A 27611-nucleotide genomic window follows, 5' to 3' on the forward strand; every position below is an offset into this window, starting at 1 on the left:
CAAAAGCACTAAAAACATTTTAAAACATCGTAAAAACAGACTTTAAAATACATTAAAACAAAACATCTTTAAAAACATTTTTAAGCTTTAAAGACATCTTTAAAAAAGGTTAAAAAACATATTGTTTTTTAAAAAAGGTTTAAAAACATATTAAAAAGCAATTCCAACACAGAAGGAGACTGGGATAATGTCTCAACTTAAAAGGCTTATTGAAAGAGGAAGGTCTTCAATAGGTGCCAAAAAGATAACAGAGATGGCGCCTGTCTAATATTTAAGGGTAGGGAGTTCCAAAGGGTAGGTGCTGCCACACTAAAGGTCCATTTCCTATATTGTGCAGAATGGACCTCCTGATAAGATGGTATCTGCAGGAGGCCCTCATCTGCACAGCACAGTGATCGACTGGGTATATAAGGGATAAGATGGTCTTTCAGGTATCCTGGTCCCAAGCTGTATAGAGCTTTGTACACCAAAACTAGAACCTTGAACTTGGCCCAGTAGCAAATGGGCAGCCAGTGCAATTCTTTCAGCAGCGGGGTGACATCTTGGTGATAACTTGCCCCAGTGAACAGTCTCACTGCTGCATTTTGCACTGGCTGCAGCTTCTGGACCAATCTCAAGAGCAGCCCCACATAGAGGGCATTACAGTAATCCAGCCTGGAGGTTATCAGTGTGTGGACAACAGTGGTCAGGCTATCCCAACCCAGAAACGGCTGCAGCTGTCTTACCAGCCAAAGTTGGTAAAAGGCACTCCTAGCCACTGAAGTCACCTGGGCGCCTAGCAACAAAGATGGATTTAGGAGCACCCCCAGACTATGGACCTGCTCTTTCAGAGGAAGTATGACACCATCCAAAGCAGGCAACTGACCAATTATCTGAACTCGGGAACCACCAACCCACATTGCCTCCATCTTGCTAGGATTCATACTGCATTTATTGGCCCTCATCCAGCACACCACCAAGTCCAGGCAGCAGTACAGGGCTTGCATTGCCTCTCCCGATTCAGATGTTACAGAGAAATACAGCTGGGTATCATCAGCGTACTGCTGACACCTCACCCCAAATCTCCTGATGACAGCTCCCAAGGGCTTCATATAGATGATAAATAGCATGGGGGACAAGATGTGGCACCCCACAGCACAACTGCCAGGGAGCTGAAAGACAATCACCCAATGCTATTCTTTGAAAACAGCCCTGGAGATAGGATCAGAAGCACTGTGAAACAGTGCCTCCGATACCTATCTCACCAAGTTGGCCCAGAAGGATACCATGGTCAATGGTATCAAAATCCACTGAGAGATCAAGTAAGAGTAACAGGGTCGCACTCCCCCTGTCCTTCTCCCGAAAAAAGTCATCCATTGGGCAAATAAGGCCGATTCAGTCCCATAACCAGGCCTGAACCCAGACTGGAACGAGTCAAGATAATCTGTTTCATCTAAGAGTACTTGCAATTGCTGCGCCACAACCCTCTCAATCACCTTCTCTATAAAGGGGGTATTTGTGACTGGTCGGTAATTGTCACAGACCAATGGGTCCAGGGTGGGCTTTTTCAGGAGTGGTCGGATCACCGCCTCTTTCAGGGTGGTTGGAACCGCTCCCTCCCGCAATGATGCTTTGACCACACTCTGGATCCACTCGGTCAAACCCCCTCAGCATGCTATAATAAGCCAAGAAGGGCAAGGGTTGAGAGGACATGTTGCTGGCCATATCATTGCAAGCACTTTGTCTACGTCATCAGGCTGCATCAACTGAAACCGTTCCCAAGAAGTTGCAGCTGCCGTTGCACTGGACACCTCATTGGGGACTACAGTAGATGTGGATGGGGCGTCAAGACTGCTATAGAGGTGAGCAACTTTACCCTCAAAGTGCCTTGCAAACAATTCACAGTGGGCCTCTGAAGGGTCTAAGACTCCATTTCCTGGAGCTGATGTCAACAGACCCCTGACAATACGGAAAAGCTCCACTGGACGGCTACTTGAGGATGCGATGGAGGCAGAGAAGTGGGCCTTCTCTGACGACCTCACCACCACACAATAGGCATGGTTCTGATGTTTTACTTGTGCCTGATCAGCTTCATAGCACATTTTTTGCCACTTGCGCTCTAACCATCATCCAGCCTGTTTCATTGTCCTTAGCTCACTAGTGTACCAAGATGCAAACCGGGCTCCACAATGCCAGAGACGGTGTTCGGGGGCAACCGTGTCAACAGCCCAAAGCGCCTTGCTATTCCACAGCGTGACAAGGGCTTCAACAGGGTCACCTGCTCTATCTACTGGGAACTCCCCCAGGGCATTCAGGAATCCAGTGCATTCCATTGGCCTCCGGGGATGGACCATCTTAATCTGTCCACCACCCCTGCAGGGAAGGATTGGAGCTACAAGTCTAAACTAATGAGATTTCTGAAATGATTTCATTGGCAACAGGATAAGCTAGATAAGCTCTGCAAGAACTAAGTCATTTGTATTCTATTTGGTGCCTGCTTAAAACATTTCTGTTTAGGTAAGCCTATCCAGACACATGGACGTTGATGCACTTTAAATCTCTTTTCAGTTTACTGCTGTTTTAATTGTTTTTAAAATGTTTTAATTAATTTTGTTTTTAACTGGTTTTATTAGTAATTTTAAAGTTTCTTGCAAAGTAGGTTTGTTTTACAATCAAGTGGTATATAAATTTTGTTTAACAAATGCATAAAAGCTTCCCCTTGTTGAATCAAGAAGTATAAGTGCAGATCAGATGTCATGCAACACATCCAATGCAATCCCAGCCTGTGTGGTATGACTATGACTGGCTGTCTGAGGTCACTCATTCCAAGCAAAGCCCTGTTGTGTATGACTATGCAAAGAGCACAGTCTGCCCTTCAGTGTCCTCTGAGAACTGAAAGAGGGTATATCAGACAACAGGGAAAGACTGGATTTAAAAAAAAAAAGAATATGGAAGAACATCTGGGAGTTTGCCAGGGTGCTGGCAGCAATAGTTTATTGCCTATTCTTCTAAGAGAGGCTGTAGGATTACTAAACAGACAGAGTCTATAGTTTCAGTTTCTTAACCCTACAATCTCCCCCACTAGGAAACCGGGGGGAAATGTCTAGATTCAGTGTCTGTCCTCCAGCTTCACAAGAAGACAGAAGAGAAACTTTACCAATCAAGTCAAGCCTGAGTTGATATATGGGGCAAGATAGAGTTGTATAGGGGTGTGCACATTTTGAGGGTTTAATCCTTTGGTTCATATTAATGGATCAAAGCATAGGAGCCTAGCTATGGTGAACTCTTGAGATATAGGCCTCACAACGACCCCAAACTTCAGGATGGCCAGATGGTTTCCTGACCCCTGGAAGACATATATTGACTAAGCCAACAAGTAATAAGGAAGGTTCCAAACTGAAGATTTACCTAAGCAAACTGAACAAAGACCTGCAGCCTGGTATAGAGGTCAGGTCAATATAACACACACAAGATAAACAAATTCTTCCCAGAAACAGGAATTTAGACTCATGCATGGCACTGGAGGCAGCAGGTATAATCTGTAACTTCACCTAGGTAATGCAAAGATTCCAAAGGAAATCCTTTCATGTCACTAGATCACTCACCTATACCCCCTCCCAGGTTACATACAACTCTATGCAACCCAGAAATACATTTAAGGTTAGGTTTTGCACAGATCAAAACAGCATACTTGTGGCTCCAATAACCTCCTGAATGCTTCATGTCACTCTCTAGGAACACCAACTCACTGTGCAGGATATTGGGCCAAGGAAGGTTAAGATCTTTTGTGTCTGGTTGCCATTGTTTCAAAGGAGAGAGTTTAACTTTCATTAGTCACAGAAATCTTATTCCTGACTTGGAGCCTTGATAAACTTCAGGAAAGGTACATTTCTTTATTACTCCCTTTATCTTTTTCTTGTTTGGCGTATTTGTGATCCTGGGTGTGACCAGGTGTAAGGTCTTTCTATAATCTTATAGCTCTAGCATATGATTGTACTAACTAGATCCTGCCTATAACAGTAAATTCAACGCTATATTTTTCTGCTTTCCTCTTTCAATAAACTGACCTTTTATTATATCTGTTGCATATGCTTCTTGGATTATTAAGTATGGAATCATACACATTAGAGCAACATTAATTTCAGCAAAAGTTTCCACTACTCTCTTAGGGGTATGTTTAGATCTCGGGAGGGTAAACATGTAGTCTAATATGCAGTGGCTAAATGTTACCTGAATTATTGTTGTTGTTGTTATGTGCCTCCAAGTCGACTATGACTTATGGCAACCCTATGAATCAGCAACCTCCAGTAGCATCTGTCATGAACCACCCTGTTCAGATCTTGTAAGTTCAGGTCTGTGGCTTCCTGTATGGAATCAATCCATCTCTTGTTTGGCCTTCCTCTTTTTCTACTCCCTTCTGTTTTCCCCAGCATTATTGTCGTTTCTAGTGAATCATATCTTCTCATTATGTGTCCAAATTATGATAACCTCAGTTTCATCATTTTAGCTTCTATTGATAGTTCTGGTTTAATTTGTTCTGACACCCAATTATTTGTCTTTTTCGTGGTCCATGGTATCTACAAAGCTCTCTTCCAACACCACATTTCAAATGAGTGGATTTTTCTCTTACCCGCTTTTTTCACTGTCCAACTTTCACATCCATACAGAGAGATTGGGAATACCACTCTCTGCAAGTGTCTTTGGTACTTGTGTTTTGGCCTATGGCCTCTCTGCATTGCTATTCTGTGCCCGTGCACACAAAGGCCTAGTTTGATGCCTGCCCCATTTCAATTTTCATCCACATTTAAGTCTCCATCTGAGGGGGAAGATTTGTTCTGAACCACACCCACCTCAGCTCCTGTTGACTTCCCCCCCTCAGCCAGTTTAAATCCTGTTCTGCCACCTTTTTATTTTAAGCACCAACAGTCTGGTTCCACCCCAGTTCAAGTGGAACCTGACCTTTTGTAAAACACCCAGCTCGCCCAAAATGTTTCTCAGTGCCTAGCAAATCCAAACCCTTCCTCTCAACACCATTGTCTCATCCACGCATTGAGACTACAAAGTTGCACCCGTCTAGCTGGCCCTATGTGTGGAAGTAGTAGCATTTCAGAGAGAGCTGCTTTGGAAGTCCTGGCTTTCAGCATCCTACCTAAAAGTATCCCATTATCAATCCCTGAATAGGCTTCTGAACCCAGGTATCTCCATTCCTAGTCCAAGACTCTTACGACTATGCCGAAATTTTCTTACAAGGATCCCATTAAAAAAATGCCAACTAATGGTCCATGCTTGGAATCTGATGTGCTTGTGAAATGTTTTATGCCAGTGGAACGATGTTGTGCCAGCAAAAGCATAAACAGGTTGCAAGTAACTTTGTTGTACAAGAGACTACACAATATGTTGCGCAGTAAATTTCTGCTAGGGTAACTGTTGTGTTGGATTCCTCTGTTGTGCAACATTAAAACTCACCCATCCATGAGCACAAGAGCCTTTGTGCCAGTAGACACAGAACGTTGGATACAATCCACAGAGACCTGCATTCTGTATGGCAATTGCTTTCCAAAATGCTTCTTCATTTTTGCTTGAAGGTGGTAACTTTCAGCATGAATAGGAACAAACTTTTGCATTGAAATTCCAATAGGCACTGCAAACAACATTGCAAACGACAGAGCCAACAAGAATCTCACCCCCTTAATCAACTACAAAGTCTATGAGTGGAATCCTGGCTCTCACTTGCTGATGCTTTCGTGAAGACCAAAAATACATTTAGCATGGATCATTTACTAACCAAAAGCATGATCTTTCAGCATGACTTTGGCAGCTAATTTTCTTTTTTAATATGCTGTAGCTAATTATGTATTGACATCTAATGAGATGAGCAAATGCCATTGCTGACTTTTGCACAAATGATGTAAGAAAGCATGTTCATATAAATGAATTAACTGTTTTTGTTAGGCCATTAAAAACAAAAGACCAACATTCATTTGCTTGTAGGACCATAGGAAGCTGCCTCATAGCAGATCAGACTGTACAGGCCACATCCACACCATACATTTAAAGCACTCTTATACATTTTAATGGTTATGGCTTCTCCCAAAGAATCCTGGGAACTGTAGTTTGTTAAGGGTACTGAGAATTGTTAGGAGACCTTTAACAAACAATAGTCCCCAGGATTCTTTGGGGGAAGCCATGATTGTTCATGTGGTATAAAGGGGTATAGTCATCCAGGGAGTCATATACCCATTACGTAATTGAAGCAGGATCCCAGTGAAGTCCCTATATATGAGCTAATCAGCATAAAAAGGGCACGTTAGCCACTGAGAAGAGTGCTTGTCCTTTTAAGCTGATTGGAGTCAATCAGAGTGAAATAAAGTGAGTCAGCCACTCAGTAGCTAACACACAGTCTCTTCATACTGACTGTGTCCTAGGGACATCTGATGTAGTGGAGTGTGGACTTGCAAGATGATAGGGAAAGCAAGGGAGATGAGGGGAAGTGGAAAGGGGGCGTAACTTGAGGCTGTGTGGTGTGACTATGATGAAGAAACATTGCCAGGGCCAGTTCCAAAGGGTGGCCAGGTGGGGCACTGGCCCAATGGCCTCTGCTCCCCTTCCGCTATTCACGGCAGGATTGCTGCCGCGGATCACATGGCGAGAGCTTCAGGGCTCCAGCATTCCCTTGTTTAACCTACCTTGTTCTGCAGTTGCGCACGCAGTGGTGCCCTTAAAGATGGCGGCTGAGGTTTCCCTAAGAGGCTAAAGCCCCTGCCGCCATCTTGGCTGATGGCACACATGCGTGCTGTGTGTGTGTGTGTGTGTGCATCCCTGCCATGAACCAAGATGGCGGCAGAGGCTTCAGCTCCTTAGGGAAACCTCAGCCACCATCTTTGTTAAGGGCACCGCTGTGTGCGCAACCGCTGAACAAGGTAGGTTAAGCAAGGGAATAGCGGAGCCCTGAAGCTCTCGCCGTGCAATCTGTGGCAGCTGTCTGGCTGCGAATCGCGGAAGGGGAGTGCTGGGGCCTGGGGCAGGCTTGTGCCCAAGGGCCCCAGCATGTCTGGGGCCGGCCCTGAACCTTGCACTTCTGAACTTGCCACTACACTACTGGTGGTATAAGAGTGTTTTAAATATATGGTGTGGATGTGACTTATTTGCCTATCTACTTTGTGTTGTATACTCTGACCAGCAACAGCTGTCTGGATATCAGACACATCATAAGCTACCTTTGTAAAAAAAAACCTAGATATGCTAGTGATTGAATCTGGGACATTCTGAATACAAAGCCTATGCTCTGCCACTGAGTTACAGTTCCTCTGCTGACATGCTAATAGGCCAAATAAAGTTACCTGACATTAATTGCTATAGACTTCTAATACAGTTAAATAACATATTCTCTTAATACATTAGGATTTCTTTTTTCTATTTTCAATGTTTAAGTAAGATTATACTTTGAATAATTTCAGTATTCTCAGTAAAGCTTATAATATAATTATTCTAAAAACTATTCATGCCATTCCTCATCTATCCTTTTTAAAAATTTCATTGTTTAAGGCTGCAATCCTAAGCATGCTTGCTAGGATGTAAGGTTCACTGAGCTCTGACTCGCATCTGAATAAACATGCATAGGATCCGGCTGTTAAGATTTTCAAGTCTTTCAGTTCAGAGGTTCTATACTTGTAATGTGAAGATGTTTTAGAAGAAAGGGATCAAATAAAAGCTACATTTTCATCTATACTAATTTAATGTCTACAGGATTGCTGAAATGATATTTTAGTCTCGATTTTTATGTAGCACATGGTTATTTTAAAAGGATGCATTTATGGCACACATGGGCAATATTATCATTATTATATTAAGAGAGCTAAATATTTCAAGATGACTTTTAGTAAGCAAGTATTTAACTGTATATGTTGCTTTATGGAAAAGGAATGTGTATTCTCTGAATCTTGCTGTTAACAAAAGTGCAAAAGTGCCCCTCCCCATTCTAGTCAGGAGTTTATCTCTATTACAGTAATTTGCTATATATGGGAATTAATCATACTGTGAAAGAGATCTAGGGCTCGGATTCATTTATTTATTTTGTGGCCTTTCAAATGAAGTAGAGCAGCCTTTGCTAATCTAGAAGCACTGGAGCACATGTGGGCAATGCAATGCCTGTATAGAACTGTGCATTGGTGAGGGCTATCCCCTTTATTACATTCATGGGAATGCTCCAGATAGCCATCCTCGTTCTACTGCTAGATGTTTCCACAATACCAAAGGGAATGAAGAAGCTCTTTCTTGTGGGGATCTATGTGTGCACATTAGAGCTTCATAGACCTCTGGATCATCATGATCCACACACCATTTGGGTTTGCCCCACTGATATCTTAACTAGGTGTTCTTGATCAATTTTGTAGCAGAACATAAGACAAGAACAATTCTCTAAGGCAAAAATGGGGATCCTGTGGCCCTCCAGTTGTTCCTGAATTACAACTCCCTTTGGAAGGAAGGGCAAGATATGAATTTAATAATAAATAAATAATAAATCATACTTGACCATTAGCCATGCAGGCTGGGGCTAATGGGAGTCCAACCACATCCACAGGTTCCTCATCCTTCCTCTAAGACATGAATATACATTCACACAAGAGGAATGAAATAAATTATTTGCTTCCAAGCAACAGCTATTGATTTTGGGAAACCTAAAAGAATGAGAAAATTGAGGATGTCCTTGGAGAGACAAGTGAACCCAACTGGAAAGTCCATATAGTCCCTGGGCTCTGACTGGAAGGAAGGGCAGGATATACATTTAATAAATAAATAATAGAATAAATAAACAAATAAAATCATTTTATACATGGTGGAGCACATGCCTTGTATGTAAAAGATCCCACGTTCATATCCCAACATCTCCAGTTAAGATGTTCTCAAGAGGAAGCATGAGACTAGGGAGAGCCACTGCTAGTCAAAGAACACTGGGCTAGATGGACCAGTGGTCTAACTCAAAGAGAGCTTCATATTTCTGATTAAGGAGATAAGAAGGTTTATTTCATACTAGTTTCTGCTTGGTCATATTTTGCAACTGCTCATTTTGATTTTATTTTTGAAATTATAAGCACAAGCCTGATCAACTCAATGGGGATATACACTACTATAACATCTGCTTATATAACATCAAAGGCTACCAATTGCTATTTTCTATGACCATCCTTTTTAGTCTTAGTTACATCAGCTATCCTGGGAGTATTATTATTGGTAAAAAGTAGAGATGCTGTAAGCAATCAAAATTGTTCAATTACTCACATGTAGGTGTAGGTCAAACAGGGTTCTGCTCAAATCTTGCTGCACCTCCAATAGCTGCCATCACCTCCACCTTCTCCTGCCCCAGATAAGTTGTGTGGGCCCTTTGTGGGGTGGGGGAAAGGGGAGCTGGTAGCTTTGAGCTCCCACAAATATTTTGTGTTTGTTCACTTGGTGCACGTGCAAAGGATCAAGCAAAGATGGAAGTGAAATATTAATATTAATAATAAGTGGCATTCTACACATCCCCCTCCCCCTCTGGTTTTCTGTTTCACCCCCAACAGTCAGTGGGAACAGGGGAGAAATTTGGTTTGGTTTCCAGCTAATTCGCAGCTCCTGAAATAATACACAGATATCCTCCGCAATTTTGCGATGTAGTTCTCAAACCAAAAACTGGGTACAACAATGTGTTTATTACAGGAAAGTGTGCAAAAAATTCATCTATCAGTGAAAACAGCATTAAATTTTTTTCTTATCCTTTATTATTTATTAATCCTGCTGTCCACCCACGTCCAAAAGCAATGAACAAAATATAATTAAAGCAGCTAAAAACAGTTGTAAAACGGCACAAAACCTCCAGAACATTCAGAAGTAAAAACAATAAAAAATGAACATCTATGGCAGTCCATTAAATGTTTTATGTGTTCATTAGGCAAATTTACATACAAAAATGTGTATATTTGGGGATATGCACTTTAACATACTGACAATTTTTCATGTATTAAGAAAATTCACAAACTGATGTGGAAATCTTGTGAACTTAACTCAAGACTGGAAAAAATAGAAACTGACGGAAACCACAATTGATAGATTCATCCATCCCCAACAGTCAGTCAGCATTTTGTGGCCATGCACATGTCCTCATTGGGACTTCTTCTTTTTTTGGGGGGGGGGGTTGACACTCAGGGTTTCCCAAGTCTGCTGATCTCTCTCTTTCTTGTGCACAGGTGGTTTGATTTTGGCTACATAAGTGATGACACCCTCCCATGAAGAATGGATATAGAGGGATAACCTTCAGGGTGAGATGCAGTATACCAGTGAGTATCAGAGATGGGATGTACAACAGAGGAAGGCTGTGCTTCCATGTCCAGCTGTGTACTTTCTGGAGGTATCTGACTTGTCACTGTGGGAAACAAACTTGGACTGTTTTATCTCAAACCCAGTTTCAATAAATCATTTAAACAATCAACATTAAGCCGCAAGGCAACAAACTGCTAACCACTTCTCTGGCCAAATTCATCTGAAAATTATTGCATATATCTAGGACTGTGTGGTTTTCAGCAGGGATGTGCAAATACTAGGGCAAACTCTTTTCAGGAGAAATTTGTGAAACAATGACTGATCAGCATGAACCTGTGATAAAACTGTCCTGCTTAAACATTCACACCTGTCAGGTTTGAGGCTTGTAATAACAGGGCAAGAACATTCTGTTTGATCAGACCTAGGAAGTGTGAAATGAGATGTGTCTGCAATCGGAGGCTTGTCTCACTCCACCAGTCCTTGAATGGCACCATTTTGAGAAGGCATGTTCTGATGGGTTAAGTGAGCAAACAATGGCTCCCTCCAAATTGTCAGATGGAACTGAACAAAATGTTTCTTGTTGCTTTGTACTCAGACAGCAATTACCTTCCTTGTTTGCAGAAGGAAATGTTCATGACATGCTCTAGTGCATGTTAATTCTGTTTCATGTTCTTGGATAATTATCTGTTTCCAAGCTCTGCATTAGTTTGGATCATTTTCATGACAACTTGAAAAGTCTGACATTTCTTCATGAAGACCAGAGAACAATCTTGCCGTTTATAGCAGCAAAGTCTCCAGCAGCATCAAATTAATAAAACCATACATAGTACTATGCCACGCTACTAAGAAAATGGTTGACTTTATTTGAACCCTCCAGTAGTGAGGATAAATTGTATTTAATGAATAAGAAAGGAAACAAATTAGCACTGAGCCAACTTCTTTGGATTGGGGAAAAAATCCAGACCTACCCAGTTTATTTGACTAATTTAGCATGGAAATCCACATATATAGGTTTAAAATCCTGTTTTCCACACAATTTATCACCCAAACAGGGTTGATTTGTACATTATGATAGGGCTTTTCTTTTCTTTTTACAGCTCATGCAAGTTTACTCCATATATGAGGAATATAATACGTAAGCCAGGAACTGGCAGAACACTGCAGCATCCACTGTAGTAATCAGAGGAGGACCAAATTTTGTTTCCCTGATAACGGAAATTGCTGCTGCTGCTATTATTGTGACGTAACAGAAATCAACTAGAACATGATTAAACAGTTGCAGACATCATTTTAACTCATCCTCCACATGTAGGAGGATACATGTAATGCAGGGGCCAGGCCACAGCTGCTAGCAATGCTCTGTCAGTGCTGTACCCTTCTGGCCTCATCCCAGCTATATGATGTGCTTTCAGTGGACATATGAAGAAAGGACACCTATGTGCATACATGTGTTGTACATGAGTAGGTGCCCCTTTTCAGATATCACTCTGAATATACTAATATGGGTGAAGCCAGCAAGCATAGTCCCACCCACTTCAAGTGTTTACATGGTGGGAATGCAACACAGATGTACCAATCCAAGCTTTTGGGCACATGGAGGTACTAAATGCAGGCATACTTCTCTGATATACAAGTGCCTGTCTCATCCTCTTCAAGTCAGAAAATGGACAGGCAAGGCATCCCTACAATTAAAATGAATAGACAGGAGAGGCTGCTGCTGGTGAAACTTCATATGAGCCTTCCGGTGGGTACAGGTGAGCAAATCTGTCAATTTTGGTTTCTCTCAGTTTTTCATTTTCCAGTCTCAAGTTCAGTTCTTCACATTTCCACATCGGCGTGCCATTTTTTTAAAAAAGGAAAAAGATGCAAATTCATCAGCATTTTAGTACAAATTTCTCCTAATATACATATTTTTGTATGCAATTCCCTTAATATACACATTTTTTGCAAAGCAGTTTCCCCTAATATAATGTATTTTTGCATGCTATTTTCATGAATATATGCATCTTTATGCACACTTTACTCTAGTATATGTGTTTCTGTACACATTATTTGGCTGGAGAAGTACACTGAAAGATTTGGAGAAGTGTAAATTTTGAAGGATGTCTGTTTCGGTTCATGTATTGTTTCAGAAATTGTGAATTAGGTAGGTTCACCTTTAAATGAAACTGAATCAAATTTCTCTCTCATCCCTAATAGTGAGAAATACTGCTGGCCATATAGTCTAATACTGGCAGAGGATCCAACCATTAGGCCTGCACCACTTCCATCCCTGCTCGCAGAGGTCCTTCAACAGTGCAATCCAACCATGTTTTCTCAGAAGTCGGTCCTACTGGACTTCCGGAAAGGGTGACTTCGCTTGTGCCTGCTTTTGAGACGGGCTCCCGCCTCAAAAGAAGCTTATTCAGATATAAATCAGTCAGAACATTTTTTTTTGACTGATGAAATTTCTCCCGGGCAGGGAGAAACGTAGAGATCAACCTCAAAAGCCTGTTTTTGTTGGGAGGACTGGATTTCATTAATTTATGAGAAAAGGTCCAGCCAGCAATGCCGGACGGACTTCCGAACAAGCTCTATCTGATTAATGCGATACGTTTATCTTTTCTTCAAAGAGAAAACGGACTAACAGGCAAGCACCCTTCTTTCTATTATTTTTTTTACTTGGTTTAAATTGTTGCAGCAAAAAGAGATTTGTCAAATGAATCAGCTTTAAAGAACTTCTGGGTGAGCTATAACTCTTCTCTGCTATTCATGAAATTAACAGCTTATCTCTGTTTCTATTGCAAAAAGCTGTCCTGGAAGTGCATTCTAAAGATATAAACAGAAGAGGGATTTCTATTCCGAGGAACATTATATTGTCTGGGACTATTCTCTTTTTGGTCTATTTTATTTTGACGAATCTGCATCTTCACGACGCCACTAACTGTTTTGATGCTGGGAACTAAATTTGTTTTGTGTTCTTGAACATAGAGAGATAAGGCAGGCTGCTCTGTTTATACTGTGATGTCATCAAGCCTGGAATATTAACTCAATTGTTGCTGAAATAAGAAGTGGTTCTTCTTTATTTTTGTTTTGTTTTGTTTTCGTGGTTTTAAAAATGGCAATCAAGAAAGTGGCTGAGAATCTGGAAGTAATTATGTTTCAGAAAATAATGGATGAGATTGAGATAACGAAACAAACCCTGCGACAGGGCAGTAAGGAGCTGAAAATTGAACTGAGCAAAATGACGCAGGAGCTTAAAGAAATAGGGGATCCTGTGAGAGAGGAGAATGAGATCAGAGATGAGAAAAGAAAAAATAAAGGGAAGATACAAGCCCTGGAGATTGGAACAAATGTGGAATTGGAAAAAGATCTGGAGTTTATGGATATTAGAAATAAAATCTACTGTTTGGAATTTAACGTTATCTCTGAAGAAATTAATGAAGATATTAGAGATAAAGTTATCAAGGCTTGGATAATCTTCTGGACTGGAATGACGTGATGGAGCTTGATATAGAGAAAATCTATGGAATTAACTGCAGCCATGTGACAATGGAAAAACTCTCAAGAGATGAGCCAGTGCATTTTGTAAAAAAGAAGAACACAGATATGACTTTACAACAATATTTCAGCAACTTATTCAGAATTGATGGCAAGAAAATATTTGGGATAGAGGAAATTCCCATCAGACTCTTATTATATGACAATGGCTATGACAGCAAGATTATTATGGAATACTGATAATGGAAGATTGGACACTGAAATTACTGGACTTAACAGGACTATTGAAGATGGAAGATGGAATTAATAGGGATAATGGAATAATGGCTATTGAAATTATTGGACCTAACAGATTTTGATGAGATGGATTAATCGATATGTTTATTTGGACTATAGTTATGACAATAAGATTATTATTATTATTGAGATGGATTAATCGACATGTTTATTTGGAGAAAAATTGATAGATATATTTCTTAAAGAATTGAAACCTCTCTTTGACTTTTTGTGGAAAGAATAAAGTAATGTTTATGAGATTTGATGATTAATTAAGATAACTACTGGAGGAAAGTGATTTTATAATATAATTTAAGAGACAGGATTGTTATATATTGTAGACCTACAACTGATTTGATCTGCGACAAATGGGAAGTCAACATTTTATTTTTTTGTTTAATCATTTTTGTTTTGTTTTGTTTTTTGTCTCTGAATGTTTTATGATTTTGTTTTGTATGTTTTATAAAAATTTGAATAAAAATTATTGTAAAAAAAAAAGAAGAAGTCGGTCCTACTGAATTCAATGGGGCTTAGTGACAGGTAAGTGGAGTTAGGAGTGCAGCCTCAGATGCTAGAGACTGGCAGTATGCATGCAAGATATGGGCTCTTCCACCACATTATATAAAAAAAGAAGATATGAAAACATATAGTACATATAATCTGCAACTGTAACCACACATCTAAATTGTGTGTGTTTACATATTGCTGCATATTACTGGTACTAAAAATGCCTGATGGCACAAAGTAATACTACTACATAACTAAATATTCAATATCAAAGTTTAATGTCTAATTAAAATGCAGGAATATATTACAGTAAGCAGAAAATTTAGTCAGAACAAGCACATCCACTGTAGGGAAAGCTACTTGGAAAGCTGCATTTTTTTTCACGGCAATCTTACTGCAGTAGTAATAATAATGTTCGGTTCTAGGGAATAGCTGTGTCTGTGGAAAATGTATGATAGCTTGTTGTTGGTTTGACATTTTTTAAAAAAACTATTAAATAAGCAATTTCTTATTGTGGAGAAATAATGCAGTTGTAATCATCACTAGAATTAAAAGAAATCTACATTTTTATCCCATTTATTTAAATATTCACAAGTATCCCATTATACTCTAACACTTCAGATGGATACCCAAGCTTGTATGGGAAATCATGATTATTTGTTAAAACAAAGAATCATTTATGCAAACAAGATGAGGGGCTTCCATACAGTTAACTTGTCAGTAATATTAATGACCCACATTTATATTAGGCTGCCTTGATTTAGCCTCAGGCAATTTTCTCACAGCTACTCATTAAATACCAAGAAAGAGATGGCACACAGAGATCGTGATTCCGTTTTTTTAAAAAGGATACTTTAAATTTTGAACATTCTCCTGCTAGTAATCGGCTTCCATTTTTCCCCAATAGCTTGTGACTTTACCTTGAATCTACTGCTTAGTCTGGGCTGCTGTAGACAGGGCACATTTGAGGGCTCACTAGGCATGGAAAGGACAACCACATCCCTGTTTCTACACTTAAGGACACTTCATCTTATGTTTTTAGCACGCACCTGTATTCTACACTGCTAAAACACTGGTATGCTAAAACATATGTGGGGCTACAGACACATTTCCCCTCCCCAATTACCTTATAAATTCTTCACCTAGGTACAGAGACATGCCAAAGAGACTTTGGCCACATTCACACCAGACATTTATTCCACTACTATTCCTCTTTAAATATTCATGGCTTCCCCCAAAGAATCCTGGGAAGTGTGGTTTGTGAAGAGGGCTGAGAGGAGGCTCCTATTTTCCTCAGAGAGCTACAATTCCCTGAGTGGTTTAACAGTCTCTGGGAATTGTAGCTCTGTGAAGAGATTAGGAGTCTCCTAACAACTCTCAGCACCTTTCACAAACTACACTTTCCAGGATTCTTTGGGGGAAGTCATGACTGTTTAAAGTGGAATAATAGTGGAATAAATGTACAGTGTGAATGCAGCCTCTGATGAGCCCAGGCTCCCATCAGAATGTACCCTTCTGGAGGGAAAATGTGTTTCACCCTCATATATATGAAGCAAGCACTTCTGCCTTGGTTTCCCCCCTCTTCTGAGATCAGTTGCACATTTTATTTCAGTGTCCTACAAGTAAGACAGTTTTCTAACATATGCTGCAGCTTCATTTGTCTGCACTATAGAAGGAGGCCAAGGTGGGAGCAGTATGGCTAGCTGGCTGGCTCAGTATGCCTACCAGGAGCTGCAGCAATGTTACCTTGGAGTTAACTTGTTCCTGAGCCATTTGCACATCTCATGAAGTCCCCATTAAAACTGTTGATAAACCTGGCCATTGCATCACTGTGCAAGTACTGCTAGTACACCTGAAACATTAAGCATACTTGAGGAAACAGAGTGGGTTCCATAAGGTTACTGAAGCATATAATGATTACCAAAATTAACACTCACTGCAGATATTGTCATCTGATGCTAATTTGATGTTGTAAAAAGCAAGAATAGCAAGGAATCATTTTTTAAAGGTTTAATCAAAGAACCCACTATAATTCTTGCCATTCTGGCTATCAAAGAATGAAATGTTAGGGAAATTAACTTTTTAAAATGATTATTACCACTATATGCGCTGTGCATTAGCAGTAAGAAATTTTATCCAGTTATAATAAAGAGCAATGATTCAGAATTTTCTTTATACTCTTGGACATGTTGTAGGGAAGGATTCTGCTTATTCCCTTTGACTATTTCTTTCAGTATTGAATGAAATCTGTTTCAGACATCTAGTCATTCCATAGGGAACTCAGTTGTGCAGCCAATCCAGCCACATCTCTACCTGGCTCACACCTGATGTCACATATGTGGGGAAGATGAAAGTGGTTTGGGGGAAATGGTCTTGGGGAGAAATTAGGATGCACACAGGGCCAAATTTGGACTGCGGACCAGAGGTTCCCCATCCTTGGTTTAAAGTCCACAGGGGTGTGCTGCTTAGCAAACAGATACATATATGAAATTGTAGGCCAACAAGGTTGGGACTGGAAACCATTAACTGCCAGCATAATTTCCCTCACTGCACTGAATAGGAAGGAATATTAGGTAGGGATGGGTGAACCTGTCAATTTCAGTTTCTCTTAGTTTCTCATTTTTCCAGTCTTAATTTCAGTTCTCCACATTTCCACATCAGTTTGCGATTTTTTAAAGTCCTCATGAACATTCATCAGCATTTAAATATACATTTCTCCTAATATACAAAGTTTTGTCTCATACACATTTTTGCAAATCAGGTTTCCCTAATATAATGCATTTTGTATATTATTTTCATTAATATATGCATATTTATGCACACTTTTTCCCAGTATATTTTTTTTGTACATACACTTGGTTGGAGGACTTAATTGAAAAATTCAGAGAAGTGTGAATTTTGAAGGATGGCTATGTTTCAGTTCTCATATTCTTTTGGAAAGTGCAAATTAGGTAGGATCACTTTTAAATGTGAACTGAAGTGAATTTCTTCCCCATCCCTAACAGAAGGCCACATTATTTCAGCACTTCTCCTGGTGAGAAGCAGTGAGGGCCCTTTGCAACTTCATGAGCCTTCCTCAAGAGGCCCACTTTCCAGACCATCAGTCAAATTCAGTCTTGATGCTTGGAAGTTGTCTGTCCTGAAATTCTACACAACTGCAGGCCACTTAGCATTTTCGTAATTGAATTAAGTCTAATGTTTGCAAATGTGACATTTGCTCTTTACCTAAAATTGAATCAGACACTGTGATAAAAACAGAAGGTGGGGGGATAAGAGCACTGGCTTGTTTAAAATTTACTGGGAGGTATTTTCTGCTTCATTCCTGCAAAACTTTCAGGCCTTTAGCCTCATCCTTGCCCAATGTTCCCACCATTGACGGATGTCAGTGGGGCAGTGAATCCACTCTGTGTTTTAGTCTGGACTTTCAGCACCTTGGACAGCTCCTTGAAAGTTTGGACTAAAACCAGGAGAGGATCCACTAACATTGGAACCACCAGTCTCCACTGGTTCCCACCAAACCTACCTGCTTCCTGGTTCTGTACTCTGTCTGGTTCTCTCATCGCACCTCTTTCCTCCAGTTCTTTTGAGCCTACATGGGCTCATCACTCCTTTAACTCAGTGAATTCACTTAACCCTGCATCTAATTTTCTTGGCTCTGGATCTGCTTGTACTTGTCTCAAGACATAGATCTGCAAATGTATGCAACCTGGGTCTTACAAGTTTTCCAACTGAGTTCATAAATGGCAGCAGGGGTCTGGAAATTATTGTGAAAAAAGAGTTTTTCTCAGCATGAAGAGCTATGTCAGTGCCACAGGGTTTCAAGCAAACCCTGTTCGCCTGCTCAAGAGCGTACTTTAAAATAAAAATGTCACTTGCTGTAATTTCCCTATTGGATACTTCAGTTACTTCATCATTCAATATATGGATGCATGGAGAGATAGGCAGATTAAACAGATATTACACTGTCAATACAGTAGTTAATGAATCAATGTATACACAGACTAATTCTGCTCATTGTATACCTTGGGGTTTTCTTGTTGCTCTAATATGACAGCTTTTATACTAGAAGAATTGTACTTAGATGGTATAGGATGTGTGTATATATAGTCTGATATTTGTGTGCATTTTCATTTTCATTTTTTCTGGGAGAACTGATAATGTGGAACCTTAATAAAGGATCTTTGGGTGTGAAGTTTTATCAGTTAGAAGGTCTGGATTAATATGAAATGCACAGCTGAGGTACCTGTGATTTGAAGTGCTTGACAGACTGTTTTAATTGCCACAATCTGTTGTTCCTTTCAGATCTATTTGGAAAGGTGTTCAGCAAGGCATGTGTTTTGCTGATGAGTTGCTTTACGTCTTGTAAAGCAGAAATGTTTTGGCTTGTGTCAGATGTTGGCATTGCTGATATTTAATGATTAAGAAGGGGAAATGAAAGGATGAAGGCTGAATGGTAATAAAGAGAGAGGCACAGATAAAATAATGGCTATTTGAAGTAACAGCATCCGATGGGTAGCTGTTATTCTCTTTTTCTCTATACCTTACAATAATCAAAACCCAGAAATCTGCCTGTTGGGAACTACTGGCATAAACATTTTTCTAGCAGAATACACCTGTCCAAGTAAGCTAGATCACTACACCCTGTCTGCTTATTTTAATTGGCAATGGAGTTTTGTTTTGCTAGACCCTGGCACGCTCTGTCCAAAGTGCCAGGCTTGGTTCATATTAGCTATTCTCTTTTTAGATAATTGAAAAACATTAGAAGTAAAATGCAAACTCTGTTCTTTATTATTAAGTTATTCACCCTTGGGATTAATTATATTTTTTAATTTTTATTGTACCCATTTCCCTTGCTGTTTGTGTTGTCTACTCATTGTCTACATGAATCAATAGCACATAAAGCTGCAGAACAGGCTTGCTGGTTTGCCTGTGCAAAATTCTAGGTGTGCTCATCAGACTTTGTTTATGAATGAGTCATGGAAAAAACTAAGTGGACCATCTAGCCCAAACCATACCCAGAGTAGGATATTTAGTGCCTAACAGTTACCTTTCCAATACTCTTTTGAAAATTTCCAACAAAAATTGAAAATACCTAATCATCATAAAGCATTTGTATAGGATCTTACAAGTATTCTTTACAGTTTTTAATATAAAATTTTACATATATCACATTACATTTACCTGTAGCTAAGCAAATTAAATGTCTGTAAGCATTATTTAATTCTGAAATAAATAAATTCTGAAATATTGTGCAGCTCTGCCCACCTGTCTTTCCTACTATTATTACAGATGAAAAATGTTTAAGTCAATAATCTCCATCATTCTTCCCATCCCCAAAGTCAACAAATGGAGGACTGTAGAATTTTCCTCTGGTTTTGCCAGTGACCCTTCACCCAGTTAGACATATATGCCCCATATTTATCCTCTTCTTTTACATAAGCATACTCAATGGACTTTGGAACATGACTATATGCTTCTTCCTCATGCAGAGAAAACCCTGTGGTGCTGAGGAGGTGGAGTCGGTGTGTCATGTATTGCTCTGTTGCCCTTTCTATTCTAACCTTTGCCACAAGTTTATTTTCCCAATTTTAGCTAATCTCTATCCTAGCTCTGAGGCTGAGTTTCTGTGACGTTTATTGGCGGATCGGGATCCTCGGATTACTGCAAAGGTCGCCTCATTCTGTGTAGCTGCTATGGTTCGCAGAAAGGAACTATGCGCTGCGAACTAGCCTGACTCCCTTCCACCCTGATTCTTTTATAACATTCCTGGACTACTTTTTAATCAGCCCTTGCTGTTATTTTGCATTTTACTGCTATTCCGATATCCAGCTGATTGTATTGTATTTGTATTGCTGATCTTCGATCGTAATAAAGATATGTCATCTAGCTAGAGTGATTTAAGCCTTACAGAAGACTTTAGCGCATGGATGAGGAACCTGCAGCCCTCCAGATGTAGTTGGACTCCAACTCACACCAGCCCCAGTTAACAATGATGTGAATAATGATGGGAGTTGTAGTCAAAGAACATGTGGAGGGCAACAGGTTCAGCCTTTCCCAATCTGGTGCCATCCAAATGGATTTGACTGCAAATTCCATCAGCCCCAGCCAGCATGGTTAGGGATTATGGAAGCTGTAGTCCAAAACATATCGAGGGCACCGGGTTGGGGAAGGCTGCTTTAGAGAATGGAGAGGGAGACTTCCCTCCACTTTGCAGTGAATAACTTGAAGCACAGATGGTTCATTATTATTCCAGCTGTCCACCCCATGCCCTAGGATGATAGTATAGTAGAAGCAATGGGTCCAGGGTCTTCCGAAAACATTGTTCATTTCCCATACTTTGACTAAAACAACACTTGAAACTCTACTGACTAATCTTCATCAGACAGCAAACCCAGTGGAGAGCTGAATTTATTGCTCCTGGTTGTACACCAGTCAGCATGGCTAGCTTTACTGAAGTAAAAGGAGATGAAGTAAAAGATACTTGCAGCCTCAAAACTTGATACTGCGGGATCATTCATAGATCCTTCACACCTAAGATGACATACAGTTCAGGTTGCTAAACATACTTTTTTATTGTTTCTTGACAAACACAGTGGAAAGGGCAATGTAAGGTGATAGCTAGTGTTCTTTTTTGAATCTGTACTGAATATTTTAAAACTTCTGCTTTAGAACACTCCATACTACCTACACAGCATTTGATTGAACTTTCCTGCCTGTTTGGCATCTGAGCTTATGCACATGGGATAGAAGGGATATAATGGATGTCTGCTAATTTGAAAAAAGTTGATGAGGTTCTGGTAATTATTCTGGGAGAGACATATTTAGTAACCCTAATAGAAACCTTTAACATGTTGGTTTCTCACAAGTTCTACTCTGTAATTCAGTTGTTATTCTAACAACTGTATATAGAGTATATTTTAGCAACACTTGGACAGACATGGTTTAATTCTTATTTCCAGCACTAGCTCTTCAGATTAAAATTACACTATGCATAGAAACAACCATCTTTTTCCATGGACAAAATGATGTATCCATAATGATGCTGTCTATATATATATTATCTTGTTTTATTACAGGGATCTTGTTAACACTTGACATTTGGACAACGAATTTCCAATGCAAACTCAAACACTTCATATAACATTTTTGAACCTTTGAACACTAACGAGTCTCATGCAGCTTCAGACCACATACAGTAATGTTATTTAATTCTTCCAGACAATTTTCAGCAAGTATTTGTTCAAGACTTAAACACCAGCCAAGGAATGGTGGTGGGTTGCCAATAGCACATTCCTAGTTATGTGCAAGAACAATCTTCTGTACTCACATATCACCAGTTTGAGAGGAGAATTTCAGAGGCAGGGATTAAAAGGAAAATAGGACAGTACACAATATGTCTCTGTAAAAAAAATTAATTCCAGCACAAGTGAGAACACACTTCTTACTGGGGCTACATCCTTTGCCATTGCTGTAAATGACATAACTCTAGTGAAGGGTTGGAGAACTTCTGGTCCTTCAGATGTTTTTGGACTCCAACTCCCATCAGCCCTAGCCAGCATGGCCAATGACCCCAGATGATGGAAGATAAAGTCCAGCCACCGGCTCTTCTTTCCTGCTTTAGCAAGATCAGTGAAAATATTCATATAAAAATCAAATTACAGGTCTGTAGGTTTTCTAGATCCTGGGTAGGCACACCTCCTGGGTAGCCAATGCATGTTCCAGGCATAGAAATATTGGAAAACAACCACTTCTCAGTGGCGATGCTCATGCTTTGCATGTCTAAAGCCCATATTCTACACCTGGCATTTCCAGTTACAGGTAGCAAGGCCAGGGAAGATCTCAAAGAGAGCTGATGCAAGTCAAGGTTGACACTTCTAGGGGTGTGGCTTGCTGTAAACACAGGATGGATCCATAGTCCTGTAGCTCCCCCTTATTTGGGATAAAAATAAATCTGGATGACAAAATAATGAAATTGTTTTAGTGAAAGAATAGCATGAACCTAAGGGGTGTGTCCTCACACCCAATGTAGTCATTGGCTAAACTCCCTAGACTTCAGGATGAACTTGAAACCAGTTTGGTTGAACAAGGGCTGTCAGAAGCTGACAGTGAAATTGACATGGCATATACTGGAGGAAAGGCTGCCAAAGTCAGAAAACTGACAAGCGACTCTGCAATTGTTACTGAAACTGATGAATATGTTGATAAACTCTCTAAAGCACTTTTGCAAGACTGGGTAATAGCCCTAGAACCGTTAGAAGCTAAGATCTCAGCTGTTTCTTCCCAGTTAGAAGACATAGCAAAAACAGCTAAGCCCAGATGTGGTACTCTTACAAGAGATGCACCATCGGAAAAGGAAGATGGGAGCACTACTGAAAGGGAAATGGTTGAGGGATCAGGCTTGTGTTCCAGGCACTTCCAAATTGAGAAGGATGGCTGTTATTTTTGCCAATAAGCATCAATTTGCAATAAAGAACTCTGCCCTTGATGAGGAAGGTCAATATATATTTGTTAAAGGGTGTTTGAAGGAAGAACATTATACCTTTGCTTCTATCTACGCTCTGAATAGAGGGCAGCTGGAATTCCTAAGAGTCTTGTTCAATAGATTATCCTTGTTCATTGTCCTCATCGAAAAAGGCCATTTAATAATTGGTGGTGACCTGAATGATGCCAGTTAGCTTCCGATCTCAATTCAAGGTGCTGGTCTTAACCTTTAAAGCCCTATACGGTTTGGGCCCTGTTTATTTGTCCGATCGGATGTCATTTTATGAACCCTCCCGCCCCCTGAGATCTTCTGATGAGTCCCTTCTTGTGATTCCCTCAGTTTCACAAGTCCATCTTTCGGGAACTAGAGATAGAGCGTTCTCTGTCATCGTCCCTACACTTTGGAACTCATTACCAGTTGAGGTGTGATTGACTTCTTCGCTTTTGGCATTCCGTCGCCAGGTTAAGACATTCCTATTCCGGGTGGCGTTCAACTTAAATAAGGAATAGGAATAAGAATAGGAAATTTTTTAAGGAGAAATGGTGTTTAACTTAAATGAGGAATGGTAATGTTCTAATTTTAATAGATTATGATAACATGTATATGTTATTATGTAGTTTTAGTATATTTATTTTTTGTAAGTGATTATAGTTTATTATGTATATTGTATTTATGTTTTTATATTGAAATTGTTCGCCGCTTTGAGTTTCTTGAAAGATAAAGCGGGTTAGAAATGTTTTAAATAAATTAAATAAATGGGCTATAGCCTAGACAGAAGTGGGAGGAACTACTCCATATCATCAAGGGCTCCAAATTGGTAGTGTGGTTGACTTAGAATTAAGACATAATTCTTCTGAATGGAGGGCTCTTCCTTTTCAATCAATCAATAAGGTGGTAGTTGGCACAGCTATCCGTTCCTAAAGTCTACTATGGCTGGTTGGAACAAATGGGGCAAAAAATTAGCCCCACTGGTGTCCCTCCTTTTGCCATTCTTGGAGCATGCTAATTTCAGGCACAAATATAAATATCTCCAAAATAAGGAGTGGGAAATGAAAGAAGTTGTGAGATCTTTATAACAATGGGCAGCTGAATCAACAGCTGAATTGCTTGAGGAAGTTGGGGACTTGAGATTTTCATGGTTTCAACCCCACCAAATTTGATCATCTGCCTGGTCTATTCTTAAGCAAGGGAAACCACTGAGAAACCTCACATGGTATGAGCATGAATGTAGATGGAGGCTTTAAAGAATCAATCTCATGTATATATAAGGCTTTAATAGGGGAAATGGTGCAGGGGCTCAATGGGCACAAAATGAGAATGGGCGTTAGATTTAGGGTGTGAACTGCAGGAAGAGGTTTGGAGTATTATGTGGGTGAAAACTCCTTTTAAAACAATGTCTGCCAAAATTTAAGAGGGGGCCTATAAGATAGTGCATAGACTCCATTGGACACTACTTAAAGCTACCTGGATTAACCTGACTAACTCAAGATACTGCTGGAGAGGCTGTGGGGAGGTTGGATCCCTTTTTCATGTGAGCGTCACTGTAGAACAGAGTTTCCCTTATTTCCCTGGAATATAGATCTCTGATTTCACAAGGCAAAAGCTCTTGCCAGAGACTTCTTTGGCTTTGTTATCAATAGACCTATCGGAGGATTCTCAGCTCTTCCATATGGAATTAGTTGTACTTTTGCTTGCAACAGATCGACCAGAGCTGGAGTGTCACTGGAAAACCATAGGATTCTCCATGAAGGAGTGGTTGGATAAGATCTATCAGAGCATTTGGTTTTGCTAGAACAGAGTAATCTATGGCTGAGCAAAAAAGGTTAAATTTGTCATGGTTTGGGAACCTTTTCTGTCTTATACAAATCAGGATGGTTATTCCTTTATCTCACATTCAGCTCTGGCAGGGTTCTGTTCGGAGGACCACCCAACTACATTCTGGCACCCAAAGAATTTGCTTGATTTTGTTTCTGTTTACACATGATTTTATATGCTACTTTCCCCTCTCATTGCCCACTGTGTATTGTTTGCTATATATATTCCCCTGTACTCAGTCTGTTCAGTGTGTTTTTGTTGTATTGTTTCCTGTTTTTGATGTTTTAGAAATCTCAATAAAATTGATGACCCATAAAAATCTGACATTTTTAAATGAAATCATTCATTAATTTGCTCCAAAGTAAGGCACCTCATGCTGTGAGTGGGCTTGGGGTCATTCAGGCCCACTATCCTGTGTGTGACTGTATAATTTTTTTCTCATTCAGATTGTACCATGCATGTGCAGAATAATCTGTCATGAAAACAAACTCTGATATTTGTTTGCCATCACATGCCTTCTTAGTAAAAGGTGGAGTGGTGTCATAATGGCATTAGACAAACATTACATTAGACAAGCAAATGATTAAGTCAATATCAGGTGCAACTAAATTTTGAGCTAGGACACTCTTCATCAAGGGATATTTCAAACTGTTTTTAAGATGCAGTTTTGTAGTGGAGAAAGTTTTCTCAGGAGCTAGACTTCTAGTAATAGATATACTACTTTTCTAGCTTCTTTTAGAGGAATTTAATATGATTCTCTAGTTGGGAAATTTAGTCAAAAGCAAATCCCAGAGAGTTCAGTGGGACAAGTATTTGCAGTATTACAGCCATAGTTTCATCAGGCTTCTTATTTCCTGATAAAGGCGTTTTGTAGCTAGCAACGCATCAAGACTTTGTACTTTTTAGATAGAGAATCTTGATTTCTTTTATCATCTCTGAAGCAGTTTACTAATTTGTTTCATTTTGTACTTATGACACATGAGCAAAATGTGATCTTTCCTATTTCAGATTGGGGCCTGCAAAGAATACTGGTGACACTTGGAAAAAGTCCAGCAGGTGAGCAGGACCATGGTCAGCTCCTTGCAGAACAGAGCAGAGGCTGGATATATGGTGAGTGAGAGTGAGACAAATGAAAAGGGTGTCCCCACCTACTTTTTGTTCAGGCTTCATCCATCATTGGATTCAGCCCCACCCACAATCAAATAACCTATGAGAGATTTCTCCAGAGGGAATGCAACCCTTGACAGAACAATGTTTCTTACCCTGCTATAGCCTCCTGTGTGCTGGTCAAGAGATGTTCTCCTACACAGCCAAGGTTTCTGAGAAGGAGTCCTGAGAGTCAGAGGAGAGGGGCAGGGGTAACATGCTGATGAAGGCATAAGTGGTTTCAGGCACTTCCCTCCCATGGGAATCTCTAGAGGAGTGGTGATCTCTGGGTTTCTTTCAGGACTCTGTGACCTCAGACCCTCTTTTGAAAGTACCTGACCCCTCAGCTGTGACAAGTGATAAGTTCAATTGGTATTTGAACACCAGTCATCTTCCCTCTTTCTGGGTGTATTCATGCTAGCAAAATATTATCTCCCCAGTTACTACCACAGAAGCAAAGCAAAGGTATCATACATCCTTAAATACATAAAAAATAGAAATTATTCTTTAAAAATAGAGATAATGTCATTTGAGGTGCCAGTTATGCTACAAAACTTGCCAATTTAACTGGCATGGTTTCCTATGGGGGGTTCCCAGCTTCCTTACATAATGCTTATATCAAAAGTGGGAAACCTTTATCAGACCAAGGGCCGTATTCCTTTCTGGGAAATCTTTGGAGGGCCAGATGCTGGTGGCACGCAGAGCCAAAGGCAAAAGTGGGCAGGGCAACATATATATATATTACATTTGCATAGTAGGCTAGTTTCTACACATACTCACTCATCCCTCTCTATCCCCCATCCCAGCAAGCAAGAGACATTATCAGAATTCAAGGACACATTCCAGCCAGGCAAATACAATCATGGAGGGTTCAAAGCAGGACTGGCAAAGGGAGAAGGGTCTCAAGGGCCAGACAGATAGATCTGGAGGGCTGCATTTGGCCTCTGGATGTGAGGTTCCCTATCCCTGGCCTCAGAGCTTGGACAAGTTACTTTTTTGAACTACAACTCCCATCAGCCCAATCCAGTGGCCATGCTGGCGGGGGCTGATGGGAGTTGTAGTTCAAAAAAGTAACTTGTCCAAGCTCTGCCTGGCCTATATACTATAAATGTAGATACGCCCCATGCCTCCTATCAAAGAAACAGCTGCCTTCTAAGTTTACATCTCATGTATACAACTCACTGATGAGTTTGGGCTGAGTGCCACTGCTTTTAGCCTTTCATTTAACAGAGAGGATGAACATACCATACGGTTGGGAAGGGTTGCTGTTCCAGAGGGCAAGACTAAATGGGAGGAAATTACAGAGAAGCAGATTCTGGCTAAACATTAGGAGAGACTTCCAAATGGTAAGAACTGTTCAACAATGGTATTGATGATCTCGGAGGTGATGGGCTTTCCTCTTCACTGGAGGTATTTAGGCATGGACTGGATGGTCAGCTGTCAAGACTGCTGTTGCTGTAGCATTCTGTGTTGTAGATCCTGCACTGAGCAGGGGATTGGATTAAATAACCTTCAAGGATCCTTCCGACTGTATAAATCTATGACATAAACAAGTGCAATTGATAACATTTGGTGCAGCAGTTAATTAAACTGAACAGACAAGGAGCAATCATGTACAGCAACTCAATGA

The 27611-nt window shown here is 40.2% G+C and overlaps 1 protein-coding gene across 10 annotated transcripts in view; it reads right to left on the bottom strand.

Moving 5' to 3' along the window:
• LOC133389305 (glypican-5-like) overlaps window positions 1-27611 on the bottom strand; it is a 699994-nt gene that overhangs the window by 194523 nt on the left and 477860 nt on the right. Inside the window, exon 9 of one of the 10 annotated variants that reach the window (XM_061636705.1) lies at window positions 27118-27519. The exons of the other annotated variants lie outside the window; for them this stretch is intronic. Coding sequence (XP_061492689.1) covers window positions 27415-27519 — 105 coding nt within the window. The 3' untranslated portion in view covers window positions 27118-27414. Of the gene's footprint in view, window positions 1-27117; window positions 27520-27611 lie in introns of those variants that run through there. 10 annotated transcript variants of the gene reach the window in all.

The sequence above is a fragment of the Rhineura floridana genome, chromosome 7 (genome assembly GCF_030035675.1).
Source record: "Rhineura floridana isolate rRhiFlo1 chromosome 7, rRhiFlo1.hap2, whole genome shotgun sequence".
In the NCBI taxonomy this organism is placed as follows: domain Eukaryota; kingdom Metazoa; phylum Chordata; class Lepidosauria; order Squamata; family Rhineuridae; genus Rhineura; species Rhineura floridana.